Below are 16925 nucleotides of genomic sequence, written 5' to 3'. Positions count from 1 at the left end.
TATGTTATATTTAAAAGGATCATACCTTGCACGATATGGACACCCTGATACATTGGCAGTGGGTAACGTGGTTGAGGTTGTGCGCTTCGGTCTCCGCTCCCACCTCCGAAGAATTCGTGCGCCGGAGTTGGAGACCGACTGGCTCTTTGGGAGTTCCCTGGCGTTGTCGCCCGCACGCTGGGAACGATCTATTTCAAGAAAATGTCTTTAGTCATTGACAGACATTCTCTGATAACTTATCGATAGTACATAGATGTTGCAGTTTTTACCGGAACATTTTGCCTGAAGACGAGATTGGGAATCAGCGTGGGTGCCATATATGCTCCAGGCGGCGCCGGGGACGTACCATTATGGGTGACCTGATGTCCAAATGTTCCACTGGTCACCATTGTCGGAGTTGCATAGCTACTTGAGTTAACATACATCAACGGCATACCAGGTATCTATTAATCATATCAAAAATATCAAATACATTAATATTTTATATTAATATTATACTGAGTTTCCAAAAAATATTGTAACGCTTTAATATTTCAGAAATTAAACATTTCCAAAAAAAATATTCTAACGGAAAGTGTAGAATTTTAGGGCTATCAAACACAAAATGACATAAGCTGTAATGTTATGCATTTTAACCTTTTTATTATTTGAATCAATCTTATATCTTGTAAAATTAATATTGGCAATATGAACAGATTAGTAAATTACTTGACTAGATGTTGGTGTGTTCGGTGGCGTAGGTACTCTGTACATCACAGGCGGTGGTTGCATCGCCGGCTGTCCTGGCGGATAATACGTAGGAATCATTTGAACTGGTGGTTGATACGTATAGTCGCCAGGAGTTGGAGTTACTGCTGGTAATGAATTGTAAGGTACCGGATAACTGCCGACGAAATTAGCTGAAGTACACAACGTCAATTATTTTAAATAAATTTACAGAAAGAAACAAAGAGATAGAAATATAATAATTGTGATATAACGTACAACTTGGTTGGCTCGGAGACGTTATCGTTTGCGCGTTGAAAGAATAATTCGTTGGAAACCTCTGCTGCTGATGCAGCTGTTGCCTGTCCCCCGGATTCTGACCGACAGAAATTGTCGTTCCAGGTGGAGGCACAAAATACATAGTCTGTTGAGGCTAGAAAGATTTATCTTTTATCAAGCAAAAGTGACAATCAAAGAACACATCGCATATATTTTATTTTTACCGGTATTTGATTTGGCGATGGTTGCCAATAATTTGGTTGTATTGACTGCACATTTTGCACGGTCTGATTTGCAGAGGGTGGCGGATACGTAGAATGCGGAGGCGTGGAGTGGCTGTCCCCATTGCTACGCTGATCATAAATGTTCATACCTAAGAAATATCCGGATAACTCGGCCATGTCCTGCACATCAGTTACAGCATTATGGTTGAGTTTTACGAGTTTATTTACATCACAACACATTACTTGCGTAGACTTGTTAAGCTTGTCAATCAAAGGCAAATAAATTCTTAAATAATAGTTTAACCTAATTTAATCAAAATGTAATCAGAATTAGATGACTAATCTAACCTAACCCTTGATTAGCATCAAATAGTATCGATGAGTCCAGGATATACGGGATAGGAAAGGATACGTCACAGAGATATGGAAATAATTAAAAAGGAGTTACGTTTGAATATTAGCAAGATCAACTGTTCGACCTGAACTGGCGATCACAGGCTGTGAGACTGTCAAGACTATGTGGCCCTGCCTGTCCAAATAGATGGGCAAACTCCTACGGTGGATTACTATCGTCTGAAAAAGGTGATGGCTAGTCACAAATGTTTCGACCAGTGTCGCATGGGCAAGGAGAACACTGAAAGGTGTTTTCATTGTTGGAATGGACTCGGAGCACCATACACTGGAAGTATATTCAGCATAAACGGTGGAGAGCTAAGCCTTGACTGAGGTTGTAGGTAAAGACATTTCGGTCCCAATTCTGGTCCGAGTTATACTCGGGAGCGAAACAGTTTGGAAGGGCGGCCTCCTCCTTCTGAATCAATTATGAAAAAGGAAGAGTACAAAAAAATAAGGAGAAAGAAGGTTGTTGTTTCCTCTCTCAATTGGGGATGCCGAGGAGGCAATCTGGATTGAAGTGTCAGCGTCTTTCAGCACATCTACATGTGCTCAACAATAAGGGAGAGGGGAGGGGGGACATGAAACTCTCTCCCCCGATTTTGGCGCAAGTGGAGCAGATTCGTTCTGTTGAAAAAACCTGGTAACCCGGTAGATACCCGGTAGATATAGGAAATCCATATGGGATTTCATGTTTCCCATGGGGATTTAGACCAAACATCTAGGTCCTATATAGATTCCTACATAATTTTTTTAAATATGTTTATGTTGCCATTCTCGGTCGATTTAATACTATTACAAAAGAATTTTTACTGTTACACTTACCCCTGACTGTGATATTGGTCCTTGATGCACAGGTACCGCATAATTGGTGTAGACCTGATTCTGATTGAAGACATCGCCCTGACCGCCATTTTGTACACTTGCTTGACTCTGAGTAGGATGAGATGCCATCATCACAGTCGGTTGTCCCATGGGGGGTGGATAGACACCTTGATTATACGGTTCTGAGGTAGGTACGTAGGTCGCGTAGGGTTGTTGAGCTGTTTGGTTAATATGATTAAATATCGGTAGTGTCGTTGACGATTTGACTAGACTTTGCTGCTGCGGATGCAGCTGAGATTGGAGCTGCTGTTGCTGCGCTTGATGTTGCAGAATGGGTGGATTCTGCGGAGCAGAAGCAGGAGGAAGAGGAGGTGGTGGCGGTGGCGGCGGAGTGAATGGCAGGCTTGGCGACGTCGCTGTATTCGTTACTTGGGCCCCGGTAGATGCTCCCGTAACATTGATCCTCGATTGCGGCGATCTCTGTTTCCTATTGTCATTCTTGAGATTGTTATTCGTTCTGGACGGCTCAGAGGACAATTCCATGTGCTGCTGCTGCTGCTGCTTATTAGCGGACAATGGTGTGCCATTCTCATTCTCCATATTAAAGAACTTCGGTGGATTGTCTGGATCAAAACGATAAATCGAGCCGTCCGTGTTCGTATATGGCTGATTGGTTTGTGGATTTATTATTATGCTGCCAGGTGGTACGCTGGACAAACTAGTGACTGCCCACATAACCGTTTGGCCACCGTTCGACTCCGGCGAGATTAAGTCCTGACTGGACACTTGAGTGTGACTACACGTCATAGTGGCAGGTACAGGGGAAGGTGACAAAGATGGCGATAATGTCGCGTCGCTGCGCTGACTCTGTGATTTATAGCCGCTACTCGAACGGCTCGGACTTAAACGTGAACACATGCTCGCCCCAGAATCTATGACACATTTATCACATACGATAACAGATTGAAGAGATAGTGCAAAGGCGACAATAATGCAACAACAGAATATCAATGTATAGTATTAAAAAATATTTATTTTCAATCTCATACGCAATTACAAATAATTACCTTGCTTCATAAGGCGAGCTCCCGCGCTATGTGTAGATGTAACACTATCTCCCCTTGTCAACATGCCTTTGGTATATCCACCGAAACTGAATGACTTAGAAACCGATGGGCGCAACACTCCGCCGCGGAATGAATCCCTTCCATCAAAAGATTCGCCCTTCAGAAGTCGATTTTGCCTGAAGATGCATATATGAATAGTATAATCAATACAATATTATCGAGAGACATATTGAATAAATATTTTATAACTATTATCAGGCGCAGTAAAAGCTTAGGTGCGATTTACCTGACTAGATGATCCGGGTGTAGCAAGCGAAATTTCGCAGAGGCATCTGAACTCTCCGTCGAAGACCATGGCCAGGACGTAACTTCGCTGCTTTCACCACTACTATCTTTAAATATCCTTCGTCTGGCGCGTTCATATTCCTCTTCTCGTTCCTCGAAACTTTTGCTACGCCGGCAGCAATCGCCCGACAATCTATCAGGCGATTTGAAATTGAAACTATCCTCAAACGAGCTCGAATCTCGTTTCAGGATACTTCTTCGCGGTTCCTCCGATAGGATTAGATCATCTCTGATGTGCTCCTTAAAGCGAGTATCTGGTATTCGCATGTTTTTCGTCCGCGTGACGATGACGCTTAAACCCGATTGATCCACGTTGTGTTCCATCCCGAAGTAAGCTGCCACTCGATGCACTAGCATCCTGTTATATGAAGACATGTTCGGGAATTTATGAGAAACCTTCTGTCGATCCTTCGCGAAATCGATTAAATCTTTCTCAATCTTTAGCAACACTGTGCGATCCTTCTGATTGCGGTTTATAGTTTCTGCAATGAATTGTTCGAGATCTATCCCGGTGCTGTCCGTATATAGCTCCGTGCTACTATCTGTAAATAAATAGAAAATTTGATATTATAGATCATAATATAAGAATTAAAAATAGTAATTTTCTTGCATAGCAATATTTGGGGACATCGGATATCTCAATAGTGGAATAGTTGCCTGTCAGATAAAAGGTCTACGGATTCTATTCACGCATATTTATAAAATAAAATTATTTCATTGCTATTATCCTAGGTCGGAGATTCGAAAAATAAACTAACTAAAATTATTTCATGTAAACAATGAAGAGATAGGAGATTATCAACATATTGAAGAAAAATGTGTAAGTTATATTTCAAGGAAAAAAACGTAGACAATGACTCAATCATGTGTGTTAAGAGTTAAAAGATAATAAATTGTAAATATTATTATCACACATATCAAGACACGCTGAATCATTTCAATCAAATTATAGTACTATAAGTTTGTTAGTTAGAAATAGATTAAGGAAAAACGTATTGTTCAAGCAACATACCACGCGAAAGGCATGGCGATGCGCTATCATAACTGCCTTGGGACGAATTCTGGTGTCTTAGCTTGTGCCTAGATCCGGGCCTAGTCACTGAGAGTGTGTTGCCGCATTGCGCCGAGCATTGATTATTACAAATGTTCAATGTGTTCGGCCTTCGTTGCTCGGATTTGTGCTGATTATTCTGGCCGCACGGAGCAAGATTGGTGCTCTTCGGCGAATGCTGCAAAGTTTGACCGCATCTGATGGGTGATATCGGAGTCTGCAATAAACCTGGTCGCTCATTTTGATTGTTCTTTACACAGTTATTGCATTTCTGAATGATATTCGCACTAGCGAATTTGGAGCGATGGTTTTCCAATTTATTGCCATTAGTTGGAGATGTGATGCTCTTTGGTGAATGTACCTGAGAAGGACTAGATTGACCTGCGAGACAAAAGTTTTAAAATTAAATAGTTTTACCTTTAAAGCACAACAAAAAAAGGAAATAGATCGCTTTACCATTTCGCGACGGTGCCCGACAAGTCGGCGATGTCGCCGTGTTGCGCATCTGTTTGGGAGATTGAGCGGAACAAAGATTGCTATTGAATATGGATTCGTTGTTGTTGAGCTTGGCGCCAGAATTCGGCGAGAGGCTGCATATGATCTTTTTCTCGCCATCCGCCGATTGCGGACTGTGCGGCGACGTTGGACCGTTGCCGTGCGGTTCCCGCGGTGGGGATGTCGACTCTCTCATGGCATGACTTCTGACTAACAGTTTCAGTTTCGTGTTCGTCTGCAACATCAAGGGTTCTTTACGTAATTTACGTATTTGATGCGTCGTCGCAATATTGATTCGTAGATATATAACATTTTCAATTCGCATTTATGCAATATTTATATCAGATTCGAAAAATATAAATAAGAAAGGAATAAATGTTTATAATTTTTTTTTCAATATCTATGAGAGATCCAAAAGTATCCGACCTCTGCGTATATCTTTATCCTAGAGTTGGGAAGCGTACTTTTTTCGTCACTTTTCCGTTACTTTTTATAATAAACATGACGTTGCACTCGACTTTTCCAACTTTAGCACAACCTTAGCGTTTAGTTATAAAAAATTGCAACGTCATGTTTATTATAAGAAGAAACGAAAAAAGTAATGCTTCCCAACTCTGTTTTGTCCTTCCCAAGCCTGCTTTGTTATTTTCCCTCTATTGTAAAAAACAGACATTCAATATTTAGGAAGGACCTTGAGAAGTACTACTAAGTGATACGACGGCTGTTCAGTCAGCAACGGGTACACAGTTGTGTGAGCGTCGAAAACTTTGAGCGTCGCATTTCACAATGACATTCATCTTACCTGATTCAAGATTTTTTTTACTTTTAAACACGTTATTGTTTAACTCAATTTCGCCAATCCTCGTACAGTCCGGGTGATTTTTAATTATTTCCCAAGTTAAAAAATCCATTGAAAAGCAAAAAGATTTGACGATATTAAAGAAAACTATAAATGCCGCTTGATGGGGATATTCCTCTAAATAGTGAATGCCTGTTTTCCACAATAGAGGTACATTCAATAGGATGTCTCTAAGGACAAAGATATACGAAGGACGAAGATATATAAAGAGGTTGAATACTTTTGGGACAGACTTCGTACACTCAGAGAAAAAAGTCATATCAGCAACTAAAAATTTGAGGACAAATAATGCCTCAATTATGTATTAAAGTTCTAATAAAAACAATAAATAAGTTATATAAATTTAAAAAAATATAGTAATATTAATCATTTACTACAAATGATTAAATATTACTATATTTTCATAATTCATTTAATTTATTTGTTGTTCTTATTAAAACTTTATAATACATAATTGTGACGTTATTTATCCTCAAATGTGTGTGCGTGTGTGTGTGTGCGCGCGCGCGTGCATACTTTTAATAAGAACAATAAATAAATTAAATAAATTATGAAAATGTAGTAATATTTAATCGGAGTGATACATTTTAATCAACACACCTGAATTTCTCCAAAACTATGCAAGATATCGAAATTCTGTTACAAGTTATGTAGTGTCAAAGGGGATATATTTTAATTAATTAAGATTTGACTTTGAGTGGAAGCTATTGAGTTGAATTAAGTTCAAATGAGGATTAAATTCATTTTTGTAAATGGCACCCTAATTTTTTAAACATCTACGTTTGTAATTATATTCATTCCGAGCTCAATACATTATGACTCAAGTCAAAGATCAAATGACTCAAACGCGAATTTACATTAATAGCTTTCGTGCATGTTCGGATCTCCATCCCTGATTACAAATACTGAAGGCAATAAGATGTCTAATGTCTGTATTCATAGAGTCAGACCTTATATTTAAGGCTTCCTTAAATTTATCTTCAGATGGTCAGTAGCCAATAAAATAATTCTTAGAGCATTTGAAGATAAATTTAAGGAAGCTTTAAGTATAAGATCTGACTATGAATATCATAAATGATCGCGACACATTTAACAGCATTATCAGCGAAAAGTTTTGATAAGCCGTTATAAATCGTGCTTTGAACATATCAGAATTATTCAATTTTTTACGATATATAATATCCTAACGGTAGCTCCAAAGAAAAAAATCTAATGGTGTTAGATCTAATGGTGGTGATCTAATTGGTCAGATAATAGGGCCACTTCTTTCAATTCAGTATTCTGAAAATATATGATTTAAAGTATTTTTGATTCCGCAATCGTAATGGAAAATTTTTATAATATCATGTATCTAGATACGGTGAACGCTAAAGTTACGTTATTTAGTGAAAAGTAGAACTGTGCATGTGCAGTTTAACTTTCCACTAAATAAATATGTTGAATTCGTTATGAGTATGACTACGAACGTAGGTAAAAAATTAGGTTGCCATTTACAAAAATGAAGTTGACCTTTATTTGACCTTTAAGCTTTCACCAAAGATCAAATCTTGTTAATCAAAATATATTCCTCTTAATATCACCTAAATCCATCGTAAAAGCGGAATTTCGACATCCTGCATAGTTTAGAAGAAATTCAAATGCGGTTATTAAAATGGGACATTTTGTATATAGCTTTTCCAATAAGTTACTGAATTTTTGTACAGTACTAAACTGTTGTACAGTACTGTACTGTCGAGATGTAGGTATTTCTCATTTACTTTCGTTTTCGAAGTTCAAAGCCAATGCCGCGCCTTTTATTATATGTTGAGAGGTTTTCTTCTTAGGAGAAATTGAACTTCACTGCGTCTCTCTGGTGGTAATGTCGCATACTGCTCGTGGAGTAAGCGATTTTAATAAAGAATGTATTTCTTCTGAATGTATTTTTATTTCAATGATTAATTAGTTATTATAGTATTATGCTTTATTTAAAAAAATATTTATCTAATATAGAAAAATATAAATAGTATATCTTATTTGATGAGGTCTAAGGTAACTACATATTTATTGTATTTGAATCATTATTTCACTATCGATTAATAATACACAAATTTATTATTGTTGTCGTAATTGATTTCTTTAAGAAAAAAAAATCACAAAAAATCTCCTCCATTTTTCAGCCTCCTGAACCAGACGTCTCCTTTAATAACTTCCTCCAAACTTAAAGTTTCTAATGAGAAAGGATAAGCAGAAAATAATGATCTAGCAATGATTAATGGAGTACATACCCGATTGCGAAAGTTCTTGCTTTCAGTGTCCGATTTATCGGATGGCGAACAGGAGGAAGCGGGACGGTGGAGCGAGTTCGGTACGGGGGATGTGCCTACATTAGGGTTGGCATTCCCGTCTATCATATCTGACTCCGAGGCGTCCTGATGAGGCGCACCACCGCAGCCACTTATGGCGAGGCCTTGCTTGGAGGACGGCAGTGAGGGCATTCCTCCTTGCACCACCACCGTAGGACTCTCAGGTCGGTCCTGCGACCTGCTTCTTTTATACACCACTATGCTCGGTACTGCAATAATAAATGCACATAATTACATTGCTCTCCTATCCAGGATTTTATGCAGGATGTTTCGGTTTCAATGACTGATTTAAGAACGGTTTTCTCAACAAAAAAATATCAAGTTATCGCTAGATGCGATTTTTCCAATCTTTTCTTTTTAAGATCGTACATACATATTATATTTGTGACTAAAAGCTTTAAATCAAAATTTAATTACAAAAGAATACATTGAGAAATTAATTAAAGTATACATAATTAATAACTAAATAAACTAATAAAAGAATATGTTCCAAGCTTAATCGTTGATTTTAAGACTATAGATGCTTGTTTGGTTATTTTTGCTAAGAAAGAATCAATTTCAAATCAACTGAAAGCTTTGCAGTGAAAGAAATATCTGATTGTTTGATAAATCAATATCACTAATTTGCCACAACATAACTAAAAGACAAAAACAATGTTTTTAGAAAATGTGTTTGAATTAGGTTTCGTTTCGCCTCGTAAAATATAAATTTTTTATTAATAACTTTTTAACAAGTAACGAACACCAAACTAAAACTTGTTAGAGATCATTCAAGATTTATGACAACATATATCAAGCTCATCGAAGCTGGATCCTCTGTAATCAATATTTTCCAATTTTCTTTTCAATTAAAGCTATGTTTCATAATTTATCAGTACTGAAAATTTATAATGCATGTGACGTAAATTATAGATTTTTAGCGTTGACAGTGAATTTTGGAACACAGTCTAAAGCCCTAAACATAATGATAAAAATAACGATAACGATAGAAGAGGAATTCAATATTCGGGAATGTATATGTGGAACACATAGGAACATATTAGGTGTTGGAATTAATTCGTAGCGTTTTACAAGTGATGGGAAGTACTTTCATTAATGTATTTTTTAATGCTCATGTGAAATAAATAACATTCTTTCATTAAAAAACGCTACGAATTAATTCCAACACCTAATAGAATAAGGCAACAGCAATAAATTTCCGAGTTAAAATTCTGTGTTCATCACCTTATAGTCTACTAGTGGTCAGATTTTTCATTCTGTTCACATACGTTATAACTAGAAGAGAGAGCAGATAGAAGATATATACTACAGTCTATACGCGATCAGATTGGATTTTTAAGCCCATTCTACAATTGCGTAAACGTATTTGTGAGAGGTATTTGCGTAATTGCAAGAATTGAAACCAATCAGAGTCAAATTTGAGAATATTCAATTGTGATTAGACAATTCTTATGACTACACCACTTATAATTACGCTTATGTAATTATATGGGCTTTATTTCTTTTGTAGCATTGTGTAATGATGGAAGGCGACAATTATATACTACTTATTTCTATTACTACTCCTCTCACTCCTATACTATTCCCCTCACTATTCTTGTCATTGTTGTCTCGCATTATGTCTAGAGGGGCTTAAGAGTATTAAAAATTCCATTATATTGTTCTACTAATAACAAGAACTTCAAATTTGTTCCTTTTAAGTAAACAACACATTTAAAAAACACATTTTTTAATTATATCGTTGTAGCAAATAAACTATATGTTTTATTGTACTTATTATTTCTTCGTACTTCCTTTAATAATTCTTTATATTAACGTTTCAAATAAAAACATACGAAATAAGCAATTAAGGATTATCATTCAAGCACATTTAATTGAGCAATAGCCAGTATGATATTTCTACGAGTGTGATATTTTTATAGTAGAATATATCAATCTACGATATTAATGGACAATGAGATTTCTTTCACTTCCGACGCAACCTCGACCGACGTCTCTTCCCTATAAAGATGATCATGTGTACATATGTGTGTACATACGATAAACCGTTTCGCCGATCCTGTTATTGCGAAAATAAAACGAGGCAAAAGATTCTGCGAAAATATGGAAAATACATGTGAAAGAGACACTTACTCTCCAGGCGGGCCATGTATTAAATGCGTCATGGGGTTACAGTGCAGTACACCTTGCAATTTGTGGAAGTTCAACACATACACGTGGGTGCGACTAGCAATTAGTACGTGAATCTTTTGAATAGCATGTAGCACGAGAGGCTGATACTAGGTGCCAGTCCACCTTCCGACATCATATACTCTGCAAGCAGATATAACAACGCACGTGACATTCTCATATAAAAAAACGTAAATATTCGTTTGAGTTTACTTCTATCCTTTTTCGAGATACAGAGAATAATAATCGCGCGCGAAGAATAACGTATGTCGAATAATGAATAAATGCGCAAACTAACGAATTCGATTGGACACATTACATTACAATTACGCATTGGTGCATATTAAAGCCGTTGTTTTAATCATTGATTTAATCTGAGTGTTAAAGTGAAATGTAAATATTTCAAATTATAAAAAATATATATATATATTTTTTTTTTATTTAATTAACAGCATAAAAGAACTCCGAGGATACGTTTCCCTTTAAGTTGTAAACGACTTAAAAATCACAATTTTTCAATTATAACGTTGTAGCAAATGAGCTATATATTGTATTTTATCTGGATTGTTTAATCCTTTTTTCTAAAAATCCTTTTTTTATTAAAAAAAAAACCGTTTTAATTATACGTGGTAAAATGCATTTTAGTGAGAGGATACCAAATTTCTAAGTGTTATGATTAGACTTAATATTTTATAGCTAGAACGTTTGATTTAACTATGAAAATTTAATTAGTATTTTTGGTTGGATCTATACAACTTCTAATTATATTATAGTAGACATTTCTTTTTACTAAAAAGTTATGCTGACCTAATTGCAAATAAATTTCGTATTATTAACAAATTCTGTGTAACAAGAAGGAATTAATCATTAATCACTCATCCGATAATTTCTAGAAAAATTTTAATTTGTTCATTTCCAAGGGACATATTTAAATTTAAACAGATATTGGTTAAATCAAAGTTTAATCGATCATTTTTAATTTATACAATCAGTTTTTTTTTCCAATATACTCTCACAAGATCTTGGCGATCTTTTCTACGAAAAGAAAATTTTAAACTTTTCCAAGTAATAAATATATCTTATTAATGTATCATACGAATGCGATAACGACGTGTATTTTTACAATTTCATACACTTTTTCAAAATTAGTAATGCTATTGTTGAATAATATTTTACTATTAGTATAATAATAATTGTATTACTTGCTAAAAAAAAGAAAAGGAAAAATTTTGTAATTGTTATATAAAGATCGAGAGGGAACTGTTTGTTATTAATTAGAAAAGGAGTTACACAGTCGTCGTATCTTTATGTAAAGCGCGTCAAATAATTGTTACTTAGCGAAGGTAAATGTTAAGCTACTATGAATCACGAGCTTCTATAAGTCAGCGTTATACCATGACTCATTTATTCGCGCAACGTTATAGGATTATTAAATGATGAATTTGCTTTCGTAACAAAGTGACAATATGGCATACGGAATATTGGAAAGTATTCAGTGATATATTTTTACGCATCATCATGTGTAACGAGATGTTATTAAGAGGGCATTACGCTTAATCGCAATTACGCAGTTACGAAGTTAACCGTAAATGTAAATGAATTTCGCATCGGGAATAACTGATTGTGTTTTTATTAATGCGCGATGTTTTCCCACGAAGCGAAAATTTAATAACCCGGTTGTGCGTAGATGCATCAATATCTGACAAATTGGTTCGAATTGCCAATGTAATAGCTGTGCGTTGCGTAAATAATAAAAATAATGTGATAAATATTTTGGGCATGAATAAAATGAGCAAGTTGCATAAGTGATGCAGACATCAGCATGCCAGCAAGTATTAACTATTACAGAATATCATTTATCGTTGTTGCTGATTATGAGAGAGCATCTAATTTGCGATTTAATCGCCGTGAAAGTTCATTTTCGTACACTGATTACAGCTATAACAGAGATTTTAATCTATCTTCCTTTACGTTACTGCACGCGAACATTGAGAAAAATGTCTTAATTATACTAGCAAGACGTACGTTTGATGAGACCAATCATAATTTCTGATTATCATAATTACATTCGAGATTTTGTAATGAAAACATTTGATAGGCTTAATTAATAAGAATTCGGTTAGTAATAATTTTAATATTTTCGGTTAACTCTATAAAAACTTCTATATTCATTACATGTACTTTCATTAAAAGAATATTATGACTTTCAAAATAAATTTAGAAATGTTATCAAGAAATTCTGATATATTTAACAGGAATTAATCATACTCATCTGGTAATTTTTTTCTGGTAAGAAAAATAATCTTAAAGTTGTGTAGGCTCTAATAATAGAAAAAGCTCTATTCGTTTATTTATCAATAGACATGCTACTTAAAATCTAACGGATTTCCAATTTATGCAACCAGATTTTTTCCGGTGAAAGGCTAACTTCGGGAGATCTCCGCTGTAATTAGAGTTTACGGAAATATTTCGCAATGAACAAAACGCCGATTGCAACGAAAAAGTGGAAGATGCCGATTTCATGATTCGCATATAAGCAAGCCAGGCGACAAAGCGTTAATTCTCCCTTATTCTCTAACAAACCTCCAGTTAAATTCAACGGTCTCCATATCGGCTAATTGGGAAAGTGCGCGTATCATCACGTTAAATTTAAACCGGAAATGCGACTGCGGCGTTCCGTGGTACTCGTGCTACTTTTCCTCCACGCTTCTGCCGCATTCCTCTTCGCGACGCGGATAAATTTATCCTCCATTCTCGACGACGACGCTCCAATCACAAATCGTCCTCGATCGTCGTCGATTAGATGCAGCTTGCATTTTTCAATTTTCCTTAGTTTTCGTACTCTTTCCTTTCAGCCCCTCTTTCTCTCTCTCTCTCTCTCTCTCTCTTTATTTTTATTATCTATATATCTTTATAATCAACGAAACAATTTTTCATGTATACTCAATGATCAATCATATGATTATGCACATCGTTCATCCATTCCCATTTTTTTCCACTGTCGTTTTCATTCAACCAAACCCTTTTGCTTCTTCGCTGCTAATCAAATCGTGCCAATTAATCAAATTCTTATTTTAGACACCACTCTTGCCAGTGGGATAATACTTTCATGTTTGCATCGTAAATAGGATCGAAACGATGGAAAGCATGGAATCCTCTTCATTACCAAATCGAATCGTGTTTGTTAATGCGATTGACTCATAATTTTCGTAATTCTCTTCTTCTCCAATACTGATCTTACTTCTATGTGTCTCAAGTAATTGTACACAATACTGTCGATCGTCTGCGTATGTAATAATCGCCGATAAACACGCTCGATCTTGCAAAGGTGACTCGAATTATTTGTTGATCTGTAGAGTGCGGCGATCCACGGAAAATAGATTTCTTCTTCCTCAATCTATTCTCGTCGGTTGTCCAGCTATTACTCTATCGAGAATATCCCCCTCCCCGAGGATCGCGTCTTGCTCGTAAAAGCGATAGCGAAACATCATCATCGGGACGGTCTTTGCTATGAATGAGAAATATGATGATCGTCAGACGAAGCCCACAAGAGAAATATACGTCGATGATGACTCCGTTATAACAAAAGATATCAACGTGTCGGTGGTCTTGAGATTATAGTCGAACATTCAATTTTCCGTCACGGTTCGCAGCGATCTATTATCTCCTAGAACGTTTTGAACGATGGCTTTATTACGTATAAGGAAGATTAAGCAGAAACCCTCGTCAATCGGATCAAGAATTACTCTCGAAACGAACCGTTGCGTTTCTAAGAATAATCCGGGGGATTATCAAAATATTCCTTATTCTTCTATCATTGATCACAGGATAGTGCAAGATGTCCATATCCCATTGACGGAAAAATTTACATCAGCAGCACGCTCTAGATATTGTATCACTGATTCACGTCGTGCTCCAGAAATATCCCGGGAAACTGAAATCGCGCTACTCGGCGATCGATCGACGATCCCGAGAGCCGGTCGAGCGGAAATGCAGGTTATCGCGACCTTCCGGCTATGATTCTTGAGGGCCAAGAAGGCACACTTTGGCAAGACTTCGCGGCGTCTTGAAAATAGCAAAACGCTCTTCTCTTCCTCTCTCCTTTCCTTCCTCTCGTTCCTTGCGTGCGCGGAATCTGGTGCCGTCACAAGTTCCTCTTTAGTGTTCACTAGTGTTGTGCGCGCATTTCCACGGAATTCAGGGAATCGAGGTGCGAGCCTCGCCAAAAGGGAAACCGACGATGGAAGAGCGAGCGAGCATCATTTGGAATGGAAACGGAAAGATGTAAACGAGCGTGGTTACAATTCGGCGATGACGACGAGAGACCTGGACCAGCTGCAAGCTTTGCCGAGCGTAACGTCACGTCACCACGGTATCGCTTTGCGCGAGAGACTGAGAGAGGCGTGCGCGGCGCGCGGCTCACCCGATCGAGGAAGAGCGGCAAGGGGATGTCTGGCACGTCGGAAGAAACGAGAATGTAGCGAAGGCAATGTGTGTGTATGTGTGTGTGAGAAAGAGAGATATTCACGCTTTCTCTCTCGATGGAAGCAAAATCCTGACGAGAGCGATAGAGATGGATAATCTCGATAAGCGATAAGGGGGTGAAGACGCCATTGTCGAAGGGTGCCACAGAGGAAAATGCAAAGAGAAGGAAAAGACAGTGGACGAGAGTGATCAGAATAATCGGAAGGAGATGGTAAAGCGCAGAGAACTTAGACAAGTGATACTGCTGAGGGAAATAAGAAAGGAATAGAGGGAAAAGGTGGAAGGATATATATATTGGTCGAGTACACGCGTGCGCGTGCTCATGTGTACCTGGTGTACACTGTAAAACCGCTGGCTTTCAAAGGAAACCCGAGTTGGGGATTCAATCCTGGGAACTATTTGAACAAAATATAAATATCTGCTTTGGGAACATTATAACTATTTATTACACGAATTTACTTACTGCATGGAAAGAATGAGAATTCCGTCTGTCTTCAAAACAACGTACATACGCGTACATGAAATAAACGCGAAGTGGAGCTTTTTCTCCGATAATATTAATTGTTTTAACAATGGTTTTAGGTAAAGACGCGAATCGAGTCCCAATGAATCGGATTTATTATGCGCAATAACTATTATATTGTTTTACGATCAGCTAAAACCTTTGCGATAAATGTTAAAGGTATCATGCCTGGGGGCAATGTAGTTTACAACATGGAAGTATGTGTTTGTTTTAAGTCCAGACTATCGACGAGCTAAAGCCCTGTCACATGCCCTACGGTAATCGTCGACTATCGATAAATTCTCCGCTTTGCTGCGAAACGGACGTCACTATCGTTGGCTTCTTTCTCTTTCTTCCTTTTTGCTTCTTCTCCTTCTCTCTCTCTCTTTCTCTCTCTCTCTCTCTCTCTCCCCCCCTTCCTTCTTCCATTACAGTCGCAACAGGCGAGATTAAAATAGATTCTGTATTTCATCCGTAAACATGACAAGCGTCATTCTACATACAAATTTTGCATTTAACTGCGAAAAAAAAACCAGAACCCATTTTTGATCGATATTCATAGTCGATTCTTGTATCTAAAACTATTAAGTACAATCCTAAGAAGATCATAAATCGATCAGAGAACCGTATTAGTTTTAAGACATTATTAGAGAGTTTATTCAAATACAGTGAACGCTAAGGTCAGGTTATTTTCTTCTTAACAACTACTTAAGAAAAGGATAACGTGACTTTAGCGTTCACGTCTATCTGGATTCACGTTATTGCAAAAAACCTCCCTTTAATTATTTAACATCTTAAAACAAGAACCGAATATAAATATTGTCTTCGAGAATCTTCATTTTTTTTAATGTTACCAGTCGAGAAAGGACCATCCTTCATGGCAATATCTCAAAGCAAACGCTCAATGATTAATCAAACGAAAACGGTGAAAGCAGTGTGAGAAAACCTTCTTGCCCCACATTCGTGAATCGACTGCTCCCGTGAACCAGTGCACAGTCAGCACGCGTGAGTGTGTGCGCGCGCACGTGCAACCGAGTGCGAATGGTGTCTATGACCCATATAACACGCCCAAGCGTAACTAGGTCGTACACCCCTGTGTTCCCTGGAATAAATATAGGGTGTCCTATTCGAAAAAAAAAAATATGCCAGGGTGTATGGATATGTGTGGGTGTCGATACGTATCG

The 16925-nt window shown here is 37.2% G+C and overlaps 1 protein-coding gene across 9 annotated transcripts in view; it reads right to left on the bottom strand.

Annotated features, from left to right (window-relative positions):
- LOC105148335 (uncharacterized) overlaps positions 1–16925 on the bottom strand; it is a 53517-nt gene that overhangs the window by 19633 nt on the left and 16959 nt on the right. For 6 of the 9 annotated variants that reach the window (XR_846423.2, XM_011060014.2, XM_011060042.2 and 3 more), the window contains exons 1-13: positions 13338–16072; positions 10719–10898; positions 8508–8794; positions 5346–5619; positions 4851–5270; positions 3780–4380; positions 3494–3669; positions 2427–3358; positions 1209–1388; positions 985–1138; positions 709–899; positions 270–443; positions 26–188 (exon numbers count right to left, since the gene is read on the bottom strand). Coding sequence is in view for 8 of the 9 variants with exons in the window: in XM_011060014.2 (XP_011058316.1) it covers positions 26–188; positions 270–443; positions 709–899; positions 985–1138; positions 1209–1388; positions 2427–3358; positions 3494–3669; positions 3780–4380; positions 4851–5270; positions 5346–5619; positions 8508–8794; positions 10719–10734 (3568 nt within the window). In the remaining variant the exon portion in view is untranslated. Of the gene's footprint in view, positions 1–25; positions 189–269; positions 444–708; positions 900–984; positions 1139–1208; positions 1389–2426; positions 3359–3493; positions 3670–3779; positions 4381–4850; positions 5271–5345; positions 5620–8507; positions 8795–10718; positions 10899–13337; positions 16073–16925 lie in introns of those variants that run through there. The other 3 variants (XM_011060024.2, XM_011060051.2, XM_011060032.2) reach the window with 3 other exon arrangements.

The sequence above is a fragment of the Acromyrmex echinatior genome, chromosome 10, assembly GCF_024713525.1.
Source record: "Acromyrmex echinatior isolate Ae372 chromosome 10, ASM2471352v2, whole genome shotgun sequence".
Taxonomy (NCBI): domain Eukaryota; kingdom Metazoa; phylum Arthropoda; class Insecta; order Hymenoptera; family Formicidae; genus Acromyrmex; species Acromyrmex echinatior.
Note: the sequence above shows the minus strand (reverse complement) of the source record. Positions and strands in the feature narration are given on the sequence as shown.